Below are 12,977 nucleotides of genomic sequence, written 5' to 3'. Positions count from 1 at the left end.
CTCTTGACACCCTTCTTGAACCCCTTGTTGATGTTATGCATACTTACTCTCGAGTATGTTGAACCCCTTGTTGATCTTATGCATGCATACCCTAAGCATGTATAATCCCCTTGACACCTCAATTATCCTCTCCTTAGAGGTATGACGGCTAGCATCATGCCATTGATGTATCTTAGCTCCTACATAAAACTTTAGGTTGGGAACCCCTCAAGGTTTACCTTGTTGTAAATGTTTATGAAAACCTTGGGTAAGATAACCTTACCCAAGTGTATGGTTTATGAAGGCAAAAAGGATCTTGTCAAAGATGTTTGAAAAAAGGAATGTGTGTGTGACTTGGGTTTTGAGAAAAACGACACATGGTTCTTTGTATTCGCCCGGAACAATTACACAGCGCAACCATAGCTACTCCAACGTGGGCACGGGGCTTAACTTGACGTTTGTTCTTCTTAGCATGAGGCACCGCACAACTATACAAGGGTACGGTTACCCCCGAGTCCGGGTTGTCATGGTTGGGACAATAGTATAACGGGAGGCCTTCGGGGCTGACCCGTCCGGAAGACACTATGGGTCTCCCGGCTTGGCGGTGGAGCCACGCTCTAGAGGAGGTGAGCTGCCACGGTGCCGGGGAGGTACATACTCCATAGGGTAGGACCTCGTGTTAAGTCGAATGGGCGAAAGGTTATGTCCGGGTATCCGTCGTGGCATATGTCGTTATGCGGGGGTGATGCCCACACGATAGGTATCCGGATAGTTGTGGTGAAAGTGTGCAAACTCGCGAGTCAAAACTATTCGAATAGCCGCGTCCGCGGTCATGGACGGTTGGGATGGCCGTTACAGAGCTGTGTCGAGTTTTGGTTTTTAAAATTATTTCCAAAGGAAATGTGTGTTGGAAGTACCGGAAGGGTACGGGAAAGATGGTGTGCCGACCATGTGGAGATGGTCGAGGAAAATGAAACAAAAGAGGGTGACCCTTCCTAGTGTTTCATGTAGAGGAACTCTTCTTTAACAAAGATATAGAGATGTCATAGAAATGTCTTATCACCCTCTTAGTGTCCCCTTCAACTGTGATGTGGGATGCTATATCCACAAGAGAAGCTGATTCTCTTTCACATGCTATATCCACAAGAGAAGCTGATTCTCTTTCACATGCTATATCCACTAGAGAAACTATTCTTCCTCTCTTGTCTTCTTTAGTTAGAATTGTTATCACCTTCTTGATGGTTTGCGAGTACAATTCAAATGTACTCACGGCTTTGTCCCTGGCTATTTACTTGGCCAGACCTGGAAGACTTCGACAGATGAAGAAGGAGTTGACGACGTCTATGCGAGCTAGGAACGTCTTCCCGCCGGCTGCTCGTAGGGTTATGGCGTATGACTTGGGTACTACGCTGCTGAAGTGATGATGCTACTCTGATGTTTAGTTAGGCCCTTCGAGGCTATTATGTAAGTATTGGTCATGTGACCATGTTGTAATTTTCTTATTCCGCTTTAAAATGGATGGTGTAATTTGATATCAGTTCGGTTATGTGTTCACGGCGCACTGATCATGGGATCGTGAACTATATACATAACAGGGAATTTCGGACAGCTAGTCTGGGGACCCCACAGAGCCCTTGCCGGATTCCGTAGCGGGTTCCTCCGGAAGGTCATCAACGTTGATGACGTCCTTTGGATCCGGCTTGGCCGTAGAAGAGGTCTTGGGCGGAACCTCCACTTCCGGCATAACGGGCATCGTAGCGGGGGAAGGCTTTGCTTTCTTCTTGGGATCCTTGGCGGGCTTGCTTCCGGAGTTGTTGTTGCACAATGAGAAAGGATAGAGCTTAGCGTATGTCAGGATCAAAGCAGCAAAAGAGTTAGCCGGAGACAAGTGCTTACGAGGATGAGATGAAAAAATGCTCGATGTGGCGTTGGGACTGTTTGCTGGTGTCAATATGCTTGAGGCGTTGCTTTTCTTTCTCCGCCCTTCGGGTAGCCGCAGCACTCGGTGTTTCGCGGGCACGCTTTGAGGCTGGGCCGGAGGATGCAGCCCTCTTGCGCTTGGCGGGAGCCGAAGCCTCGGGAATTTCCGCGTCGGAAGCGGCCTCGGGGTTGGTGGTTCCGGTGTGAAGGGCTCGAGTTAAGGTTCCGAGATCCTTCTCCTCGAGGTCCTCCAGCTGAGCACATAAATACTTAGACGAGTATTGCAAGAACAAAAAGGAACCGGTGATTAAGACAAGAAACATACCGCGATCCTAGAGCAATTGGTGTGGATGTCAATATTGCATACGTGAATCCGAAGATCACGCGGAATCTTGATCAGCACCCGGATCCGCTTGTCCAAGGCGTCGGAGGAGAGATTATCTTTGGAGGCGCGCATGAGGTCGTCGCGCCCCGTGTACTGGAACATTAGGCGGTCCCGGTGCTGCAAAGGCTGGATCCGCTTCGTGAACCAGGACATTGTGAGGTCCTTCCCTGACAAGCCATCCTCCGTCAGCTTGCAGATCCGCCTTACCGCTCGAGTCAATTGAGTAGACTCGGATAGATGAGGGCATTGGGTCCAGGCTGGAGTCTCGCTGGCGGGGCCACCCTTGAAAGCTGGCAGCACCCTTGTGCTGGCCAGATCGGAGATGACCTTCAGGTAGAAGAAGCCGCCATACCAGTACCGCACATATTCATGGCGGTCTGTGTGCGGGTAGACGCGGCCAGTGCGGAGCTTGAACGTGATTCTTCCGCAGGTGGCCAAAGAAGAAGTTTGCGAAACTTTCTCCTTCTTGACAGAGGAGTAGTATTGGAAGAGAGAGAGTTCTGGGGTTACCCGGAGGTGGCCTTCACACAACGTGACATGGTTGCTGATGGCCAAGATGCTGTTGGGCGATATGTTGTGAGGTTGTAGCTCGTACGCCTTCAGGATTTCCAAGAAGAAGTCACTGGGCGGAAACGAGAAGCCTCGCTCGATGAGCGCCTTGGTCACCACCCATTCTCCGGCTTCAGGAGCAGGAGTCAGAGAACCCGGAACCGATCGCCAGGATCCGGGTCTCAAAAATCCTTCCGCCTCGATGTTGCGGAGCTTAGTCTCGGTGGTAGTGCAGGGCCACCATTTCCCCTTGGCTTCGCTGTCGCGCGAACGAGCCTTGGATTTCTTGGCGGCAACTTCCTCTGCCTTCTTCTCCATTTGATCAGCCTCGGCGGTCTCCTCCGGGTTGGCTGACGTTCCTTCAATATTCTTGCCGGAGTCCTTCGAGGGCTCCAGCTGGACTGGGACGAAGGGAGGAGGGGCGGAGGAGATTGGTGTGGCCATGACCGGCTCGGACGTTGATGGAGGCGGAGTTTAAGAAGACATCTACGAAAATGTGCAAGTTAACTAATTTTAGCCGAATCCATTGTTTACACCCTAGTCACCCTATCAAGAACGGCGAGAAGGTAAAGCTTCAAGTACTTACCGGAATGGCTTCCGCGGTGGTCGGAGTTGCCGGCGGTGAGGTTTTGATGCGGTGGCTCGCTGGACCTAAGAACATGATGAACTGCTCATGGCGGCGCTCGGACTCCGGCGATCTTCCGGCGGGCTCCGGTACGGCGGAGGAAGAGCTCGGAGGTGACGCTGGGATGAAAGGTGAAAAGGGGGGTGAATCGGAGATTAGGTTGAACGGTGGGATATTTATATGCTGAAGGAGGAGATTCATGCGCTGCATCCTGTGGTCGGAACGCAAGCGTCGCGTCGTTGGATGGCTGACACATGTCGAAAACCCTAAGCAGTAAAAATGGCTAAGGATAAGTTACTGCACTAATCGCCCGAAAATGGCGCCAAGATTGGCGGAACCGTTAGAACTTTTCGAGGTTCCGGGTGACAATTTGAAAATTGCTTACCGCTATCTCAGCAGGGAAGTAACCCGGAGACGCATTGTGAAATGGTATCGATGGATAAAGTCCCGCGGGATAAAGGTTTTTTCCGACTTGAAGGTTGGAAAAGAAGAAAGAGTGAAGTTGGAGTTCTTCAAGTTTCCCCATGTAACCGAGAGATTTGCCGGAAGCCAAGATGTTTCAGCAAGGCGGAAGCAAGGGGTGAATCTCGGAGAACTCTGGGGGCTACTGTTGTGGATATACTTCATGGGTGTACCATCGACAGTGCCTAGATCCGGCAAGCCCGGGTGGCCCATAGATGATGATGGTGGCATGAGGCCCATCGGGCGGCCCAGTTGTTGTAGATCAAGATGGATGAAGTCCAGCCCAGGAACAAGGAGCCGGATCCACCAGACCGACGTTGGAAGTCGGATCCGGCCTGGCCCATCAGGGGAAGCCGGATCCATTACGACACACAAGGGAAGTCGGATCCTTGACGTGCACGGCAAGATATTGTACCGTAGTTAGGTGACTTGTATTCCGGCTAGGACTCTCCGTGTAAACCCTATATCCGTGCGCCTTTATAAGCTGGATTCTGAGAGCCCTGGAGGCACAACCACAACTCATTGTAACAACGCGAAAGCGCCCATATAATTCCAGACAAGTAGCAGAAGGCCCTATCGTCGAGCAGGTGTTCTGAAGCTGGGTAAATAGCTACCACCGTCCCGAGGACTCTCCGCCCTATGGCCCCTACTTCTTCTCCCCCTCGTGAGGATTCCTCCTCCGAGGTACCGTCGAATATGCAACGACAATAACCAACTTAAGGAGGATCTCATTTCCTTTCCTTGATAGAGGGCGATCGGGCTGCCCATTCATGGGCTGCCACATGCGGGTCACAAGAAATCTGAATGTGCGTACATGGGATCTTCCAACTTCAGTAGGCATACTAAGATAAAAATCCTGCCAAGCATCAGAATGTACATTTAACCTTTGCTTCACCCTATTTTTGATAGCCACAGGACAACGAGAACCAAAGAAAAACTGAGGATTTATCCAAATTGATCTTCTGCCCGAATCCCTCACAATAAGTTTCAAGATTACTCTGTAGAGCATTCACACTCCTTTCATCGCTGCATGCAAAGAAGATGCTGTCGTCTGCGAACAGTAAATATGATATAGGGGGGACCAAGTCCGCCATTGCGTAAACCTTGTCGCTCACATGTCAACCTAGTTTTTGAAGGCATCCAAAGAGAAAATTCCATTCCACTCGGTCGTAAGCCTTCATCATGTTAATCTTGAGAGCAAAGAAAGGCCGTTTTGATTGTTGTTGTCGAATAGTGTGTAGGCATTCATAGGCAATCAGAGCATTATCAGCGAGCAACCGTCTAGAGACAAAGGCACTCTGATTCTCACACACAATCAACATCAGTATCAATTTCAGCCGGTTAGCAAGTACTAACTCAGTTCCGATTTAATTAACGCGCGCAGTAGGTACAAACATGCATGGATGCAAGCCATTCTGCGTCGACTAAATGTGAACAGAGGGAGTACTTTACAAGCAATTTAATACTCGGAACAAAAACCAGATACAAGAGAATGACGAAAACACAAGACATGCTAAGGGTGACTTCTTTTGGGCTTTTACCCCAGCTTCTAGATCCTAAACTGCTGAAGCCCAAAAGATCAACCCAGTTTCTGCATAGCTTCCTCCCACCGTGAAGCCCATTTTCTTCAGGTAGCGAGAAACTGGTTCCGAGCAGTTTCCCGAGCTTCTCCCCGTTCCAAAATCTGTAAGCACCCGCACGCGTCCCTCCTCTCCCGCACACGTCCCTCCTCTCCCGCACCCGTGCTCGCCTCTTCTGCTTCCGCATCAAGGATGGCGCCCGCCCCTGCATGCACCGCCAACGAGCTCTCCGCTCCGGCCCGGCGACCGACCATCGACCTCTTCCTCCCTCCGTACCAACCTTCCCCACCGATGGCAAAGGACGGCGCCCGCCCTGCATCCGCATCAAGGATGGCCCCGCCCCTGCGTCCCCCAACTTCCTTGTCCTGCCCCAACGAATTCGATGTCGATTCGACCCATGTCATCGTCACAGCCGCCGGTAACTATCTCTCCTTCCAACATTTTCTGGTATAATCAATAAATTGATGTGAGGATTTGCTATAAAACCTTGTATGTATCACAAAATTAGAGGCAGATGTGCTATGCATTTTGTGTTTGTATCATAACATAGGACTTTTATCTTTATCAAAACATCAGCAACAATGTAAGATGGTGGATAGTATATTATTTAGCACTTCTGATCTATGATATCTGTGAGGCTATAATTCACCAAAACAAATGAGCTATAATTCCAGAAACTCAAAAGAATATAAGTAACTAGCTTCTAGGAGCTTCTAGCCATCACAGTTTCTTTTCACCGAAACAGAGAAGCCGGCTTATGCATAAGTAGAAGTTCAAAAGAACTCACCCTAAGCATGCTAAATAAGCCCATCCAGCCCATCCGATTCTCTGTGTGCCAGAAACCAGCCTAGCGGAGCAGCCTATAAGTATGTGGTAGTCGGCTACGGAAGCCCAGCACCCCGCCCGCCCAGCCATCCCTGGCTTCGCGCTCTTTTCCCCTTCCCTTCGCTAGAGCCTTCTAGAACCTTCCGTTCCACCCGGAGCCATCGCCATGGCCGCCGCCGCCTCCTCCTCCTCCGCCCGGCGCTTCCCCCTCCTCCATGAGACCCTCCTTCTGTCCTTCAAGCCGCGGGTCTTCCCCGACTGTTTGTTCGAGATCGACGCGAAGCGCACCGACCCGGCCGCGCCCATCATCGTGGCGGCGTTCGAGGGCGACATCCCCACGATTAAGAGTAAGTCCACGCGAAGCCTCGTGGGTAGGTTTGGCTGCTCCTGGATCTGCTGCATCTGATGGTTGCTGATTTGTGCGTGCAGGGCTGGCGAAGCAGAGGAAAAGGGAGGGGGGAAGCGTGGAGGCGGTGGAGGGGATCAAGGGCTCCCAGAGCAGCAGGCGCCTCGGGGCGCTCCATGTGGCGGCCTTCGCCGGGAAGCACAAGATGTGCAAGTTCCTCATCAAGGATCTCCGCCTCGACGTCAACGCGGCCGCTGAGCATGGTAATTAATTAACCCGTCCCTTGTTGAATTGAATTATCGGCGGGGCTGGTTGATCCAGTTTAGTTGTGCGAAATTGTATCACGTGATCGATTTCGGGTGCAATCCTGCCTCAGCTTTTGCTTACTTTCGCAATTCTGCAAATGCTGCTATGCTAGTGCTACTGTGTTTTCCGAGGCTGCCAATAATTGTACTCAGTTAATTGCAAATACTAGAAAGTAGCGATGCTGAAGGTGTGCCTTATTAATTGGGGTCATGGTATATGATCGTTAGTTCCTTCTATGCTGATGGGACGTCATTGACAAGTCTATTGTGTTTTTACTGTTTTTGTTTTAAGCAGGGAGGTACTTGTGTTTACGTCACAAAAGTTCCGCGGATAGTTGGTTCCTTGAAAATGGATGTTAAGTAATGGGCCTGTAAAATAGGGATATTCGAGGTACATGAAAGTAGAGACCAATGATGGAAGTGTGAGTGAATTAATGTTCTTGGGCTTCGTTTTATTTTTGTGCATTACTCACTTGTGGTACCTGCTTGTGCCACTTTCTAGTATGTATTTTGCAGGTTCAGTCGCTCTTGGTTACATGCATATCCCTCTTTTGGTCGGAAGAAAGAACGGGTGGTCATTTTGACAAAGTTTTTATCATATCTTGTGCTCTTGCTAGGTTTATCTCCTCTGATGTGTGCAATATACGGTATTGCGCCTAAAAGAATTGTGGAGCTTCTACTTGATCGTGGTGCTAATCCAAACATAGAAAACAGGGAAGGGTTTACCGTGCTCCATGTTATTGCAACAAAGAAAGGTTCTCTCTGCCTATATATTTGTTTCCAACTTTTGTATTTCTATCTTTAATTAGGATTATCCTGCCAAACCTCATCTGTCATATTTAATCCAAAACTGGTTGCAGTGTCTCTGCCCAGATACAATTTTTTTCGAAAATACTACGAAATCTATTTTTTTATCTATTGTATCCTTCATGTTAATGCAACACAGTGAGTATTTTTCATGTATTTTTTCCAGATCCATTTTTTTCAGATCTCTTTGGGATAGCAGATATATTGTTATCCAGAGGGGCCAATGTTGACTCTATGAGCTCAGAAGGAACACCACTACATATTGCTGCTCAGTGTGGAAATGTGGAAATGATGGATGTACTGTTGAAGTATAAGGCAAATGTATTGATTTCCTTCTTTCCATCTCTTCTACGCTCTCTTTCTGGTAATGTTCGGTATAGTTTATGCAGTATTATATCATGATAAAGAGAAGTCGTGGCCAAAAGGTAGTTACCTCAAGGAACTTTCCCAATCCTGCATACTTGGCGGAATATATGCTATTTTTACCTCCTTGACCAAACTAAGCTAGGGCTCTCTTTTATTTGCTGGCTCTAGTCTTGTGTCTTTTATGTTCTTTTCTTGTTTTACCATTCATCATTTGTTCATGGGTCTTTTGTTCTTCCCTTGCTTAAAATGTTTTAGATTCTTGATGAACGCCAGATCGGGGTCAGACCAAGTTCCAGTTTAATCCACTGTCCATGTTGATGGGGCTCACTTCGCCGATCTAGCCCACATAACTGCTTAATTGATATTCTGACTTCTGAGTGTTGATGCTGGGTCGTTGCAACTTTGCACACAACGTACTCGAATGCTAGCAAATATCAATCGGTGGTGATAACTGATAACGGCAACATATGACCTTCCTTAAGTTACCTTGATTCTTTTGCAGTCTCTTAGATCCTTCATCTGATGGATCTAGTGGTAATAATTACATGAGGGCCTTTGCTACTGAACACTGGAATATCTTTCCAAAAATATATTGGGTGCATACTCTTATGTCCAATGATTCATTTGGAAAAGAAAATTAAAGCACATGATTGCACATGATTTCCTTTTGCACCTATAGCTTTTGTCTGGAAAAATAACTAAAGTACGTCAAATGGTTATTTTAGTAATTTCTGTATTTGGTCTGCTAATGATTGCACAATAAAGAGCTGATAGTTTATTGTTCTTCATTGACTACCGTGTTATTATTTCTCTGCAAGTAATGTGATGTTTGTCTTTTCTCCAGCCTAACAGAGTTGTGCGACTATTCTATGCACCACTTACATTGGCTCTCTTCGCTTCTTCATTGAAATGTGTTGAACTACTTATTAAGGTGCAGTGACTTGTCCCTTTAAGATCTACTTACAGTAGAGATATTTTGCCAAAATGACCTGCTTTTTTTGTGTCATGTCATTCCTATTATGAGACAACTTGCAGCATATTACAAAACACCATCTTCACAATTCTGTGGTAAATATTTATGAGACAAGTTGAAGCATATTACAATAGCTGGTAATATTATCAAATTTCTGTGGTAATATTTACTATTTCAGGCTGGTGCTGATGTCAATGCTGGTAGCCCTGCAACTCCATTAACATTAGCTGCAACGGATGGCTTAGCTGACTGCATCAAGTGCTTGTTGGAAGCTCATGCTGATCCCAATATTCCTGACGAAGTGAGTTTTTTTGTGATTCTACTTAGGGTATTAGTTGTAACTCTAATTGAGCTTCTGAGCTAGCTGTGTGTTGTACTTGCAAAACACTTCGTGGTGTGTTTGTGATGAGTCGCTTATTGTAACATCTGATTATCTCTACATTTTGTAGATTATACTATATATTGTACTATCTAATAACACAAGAAAATGTAAGCTATTTGATAAACGTGCATAACTGATGCCATATCTTGCTATTTGGGTTTGTCAATTGTTAGGGTTGAAATATGATTGTTTGTAACTAGCTTGTTTTATGCAGAGTTTCCCTTCTGTTTATATGGAAATTTTGTATCTGTGTTACTTTAAAATAAATTATTAAGAAAAAACATCAAAGGTTATTTCTTTGAAAGAGATAACTGTTAGCATGTTTAAGTGTTCAGTGCTGCCCTGCTGAAGATGGATCAGTAAGATGTTAAATTCACAAACTAAAGCATAGTGAAACTCAGTTGCAGTAAGTGGAATTCTTTCTATCTCAGATCATTTTATGGTTAAATATGCCACCCTGAAGTCCTGTGTGCGCTCTCATCAAATAATGATCTATCACGATGTAGTGAAGTTCACATCATCTGTGCTTTCACAGAAATGAGAAGCACAAAGGAATTAAACATTCATGGACATGTTTATCTTTGCACATGTCCTGGATATGTTGGGAACCTGGGAACAATTATATTGTAGACCGCTTCATATTCTACTATGCTTTAGTGCATGCGTTGCATAATCTCCCATACTTCCTTATATTTTGGATGTTATGGACATGCTTGAATGTAATTCCTTTGCTGCATTCTCTATTTTGTGCCATTCCCTAAACTCTCCCGTGCTTATTCTAAAACTGATCCTTGTGAATGTTAACAGATTGGTAGAATGCCAGTGGAATTAGCTGCAATCCATGGATGGAAGGAATGCGTTGAGATTCTCTTTCCTGTCACATCCCGTGTAGCTAGATTCGCAGACTGGAGCATTGATGGAATAATGCAACAGTGCTCAGATGTATGAATAAAATATTTCATATTCTACTTATTGTTCCAGTTAGGTTGATGTCATTAGTTTTACTCTGATCAAGCTAAAAAAACTGAAATTAGCTTTCTTTGAGGAATTTGTCACTGCCATGCATTCTATTATATTTGAGTTTCATTTACACATTTTGTTTAGGGTAATCTTCATAAAAGTGAGGAACCTGCTTTCAAAGCGCTAGGGGATGCTGCATTTAAGAGAAAGGATTATACTCATGCATCAGCTCTATACACCAAGGTAAAATTCGTTTGATCAGATCGGTTAGTACAATAAATACTTGGTTAACTTATGATATATTTAAATTACCAATGAATCAAATCACATAATCATTTCGTCAACAGTGCTACAGATCTGGGCGTTCTACTTGGAAACAAACAACTTTTATTAACAAAATTTGAGGTCCCAAATTTTCTATTTAGAAATATTTGTACATGTAGATATCAGATTGTTCAGAATCTGCTTTCTATCATATATTTTGTTAATTTTTACCTAAGTATTTATAGGACAAGGAGTGTTAGTGTAGTCATTTGCAGCAGTCTTGATCTTGTTGTGGGATACCATTTGATGGCTCCAGGGAATGGAGACTGACCCTAAGGATTCAACCTTGTACGCAAAGAGGAGCCTTTGCTGGCTGCGTATGGGTGAGAAAGACAAAGCTTTGGATGATGCCAATACCTGCAAATGTATGATTCTTGATGTATCAAATTGCTGCCCTGAGCAAGGAGCAGCTCTAATACCGACGGAGGTACGAGCATTTTATGTTCCATAATGTATTGTGTTACCTGGCCATGCATTAATGCTTACGTGCTTAGGACTATGGCCAAGCATCTGAAGCTCTTATATCTAGCTTGAAGTTGGATTCTGGAAGCGGCCTGGTTGGTGAAGTATATGGGTAATCTCTGTTATCTGCTTGGCAATGTTTGGTTGGATAGCTCCAAGTTGTTATTTTAATATAAATCATTATTGTCAATCAATTAAAGAAAATATAATCACTTGTAAGGGACATCATCATCATGTTGTTTCTCCCATGCCCATTGTCGGTTCTGTAATGTTAAACCTTCATCTTCCTTTTTGCCCTTTGTTTTGGTTTTCAGATTACATGTCACCAAGCATAGAAGAAGATTATTCAGAGGAATCTGTTTGCTTATTCTTGATTTCTGCTGAACTTTTCATTAATGTCCAGTGATTTAAATTGTACTACTCGGAGTACTATATATATGCAACTACTATTATTCTATTAACTTGGCATTAGAATTTGCAGGGAGGAGGATAAGTGAATAAAGGTTAGTTACTGCCTGGACATGTAAAGCGTCCACTGAAGTTGTGAGGTGTTGTGTTTTGTTCGATCTTGCACGTTGTACTGTATAGCCTGTTGATATTCTGGTGAACAAAACGATGTAAAGCGTGGAGATGTAAGTACCTATGCATAGCACAAAGGAGTAGCTGGATTGTAGATGATGCCTACATGTTACATATGGTACTGAGCTGTGAAACTGATCCATGTACCATAGTTGCTTACTTGGGGTATAACTGCGAATTTGGGACAATAACTACACCACTATTGCAATTGAGATTGTTGGGAGTTTAAACACGTTGAAAGTCTTTTGTTTGTTCAAAGCTGCGACTGAGATTATTGGAATTTCGAATCTGTATATATATTGTGAATGCTGTGATATTTTAAAGATAAGGAACATTTTTAAAGGTTGTTGACTGAATCTTTTTGCTGAAAATTGCGATGAAGATTACATGAAGTTAGTTTATCTGTTGAAAGGTGTGTTAGATTGCATCTTCAATTTCTGAAAGTCCCATCAGTTTTCTTTGATTTTTGGAAAGTTCCTGACAGATCTTGTAGTGGTATCTGCAAATTGCAATACCTATATACACCACTAAAAAACTACGTGTGCCGACTTTGTTTTTTGCTCATGTTCCGTTGTTGTCCCAGGGTTAGAAGTTCTTGCTGGTTTGGCTATCTAGTTTCTGACTTCGTCCAGCAAAAAAGTATTTGCTGACCTGCATCAGGACGCTCACCGATATAGAAATCCGCTCAAGGGACGACTCGGGAATTTGGGATTGCTATCTAATCCAACAAATAAAAAGTACAGACCTAATTTTGCTTTGATTATATCATAGATAGATACAGCATATATTTTACTGAAATAGTATATCTGATCCGACAAGCATACAGTTTTCACCGTACCAAACGACCAAATACTCGTAATTAAGATGAAATACAGTTATAAGAAGCTGCAAATTAAGATGAAATAATGCCCTTCAGAGGCTATATCCGGTCTTGTCAAAGTAATATACTGAAGTGCACCCACAATACTTATATATCGAGTAGAGTCTAGGGGTGGTGTTTTGGCACCCGGGAGCATATGCTCCCGGTTTTTAAATCTTGTTTTATATACAATTTCAAAATGTTGAAAAAATCGGATTTAACATTAAATAGGTACATCTCGAAGTTCTACACGCTCACAAAGTCGTTTCACGGAAAACCGACATTTCTA

General features: G+C 44.7%; 1 protein-coding gene across 1 annotated transcript; it reads left to right on the top strand.

The window, feature by feature from the left end:
• The first annotated feature begins 6,426 nt into the window (after nucleotides 1-6,426).
• LOC124652603 (ankyrin-3-like) lies at nucleotides 6,427-12,047 on the top strand. The gene is made up of 12 exons (XM_047191639.1): nucleotides 6,427-6,672; nucleotides 6,755-6,934; nucleotides 7,594-7,731; nucleotides 7,950-8,104; nucleotides 8,994-9,080; nucleotides 9,185-9,217; nucleotides 9,301-9,423; nucleotides 10,312-10,446; nucleotides 10,609-10,707; nucleotides 11,045-11,215; nucleotides 11,283-11,362; nucleotides 11,732-12,047. The coding sequence occupies exons 1-12, from the start codon at nucleotides 6,492-6,494 to the stop codon at nucleotides 11,745-11,747; spliced, it is 1,398 nt and encodes a 465-aa protein (XP_047047595.1). The 5' UTR covers nucleotides 6,427-6,491; the 3' UTR covers nucleotides 11,748-12,047.
• Nucleotides 12,048-12,977: the final 930 nt, after the last annotated feature.

The sequence above is a fragment of the Lolium rigidum genome, chromosome 5, assembly GCF_022539505.1.
Source record: "Lolium rigidum isolate FL_2022 chromosome 5, APGP_CSIRO_Lrig_0.1, whole genome shotgun sequence".
NCBI lineage: Eukaryota > Viridiplantae > Streptophyta > Magnoliopsida > Poales > Poaceae > Lolium > Lolium rigidum.
This window is presented reverse-complemented; position numbering and strand designations above follow the sequence as displayed.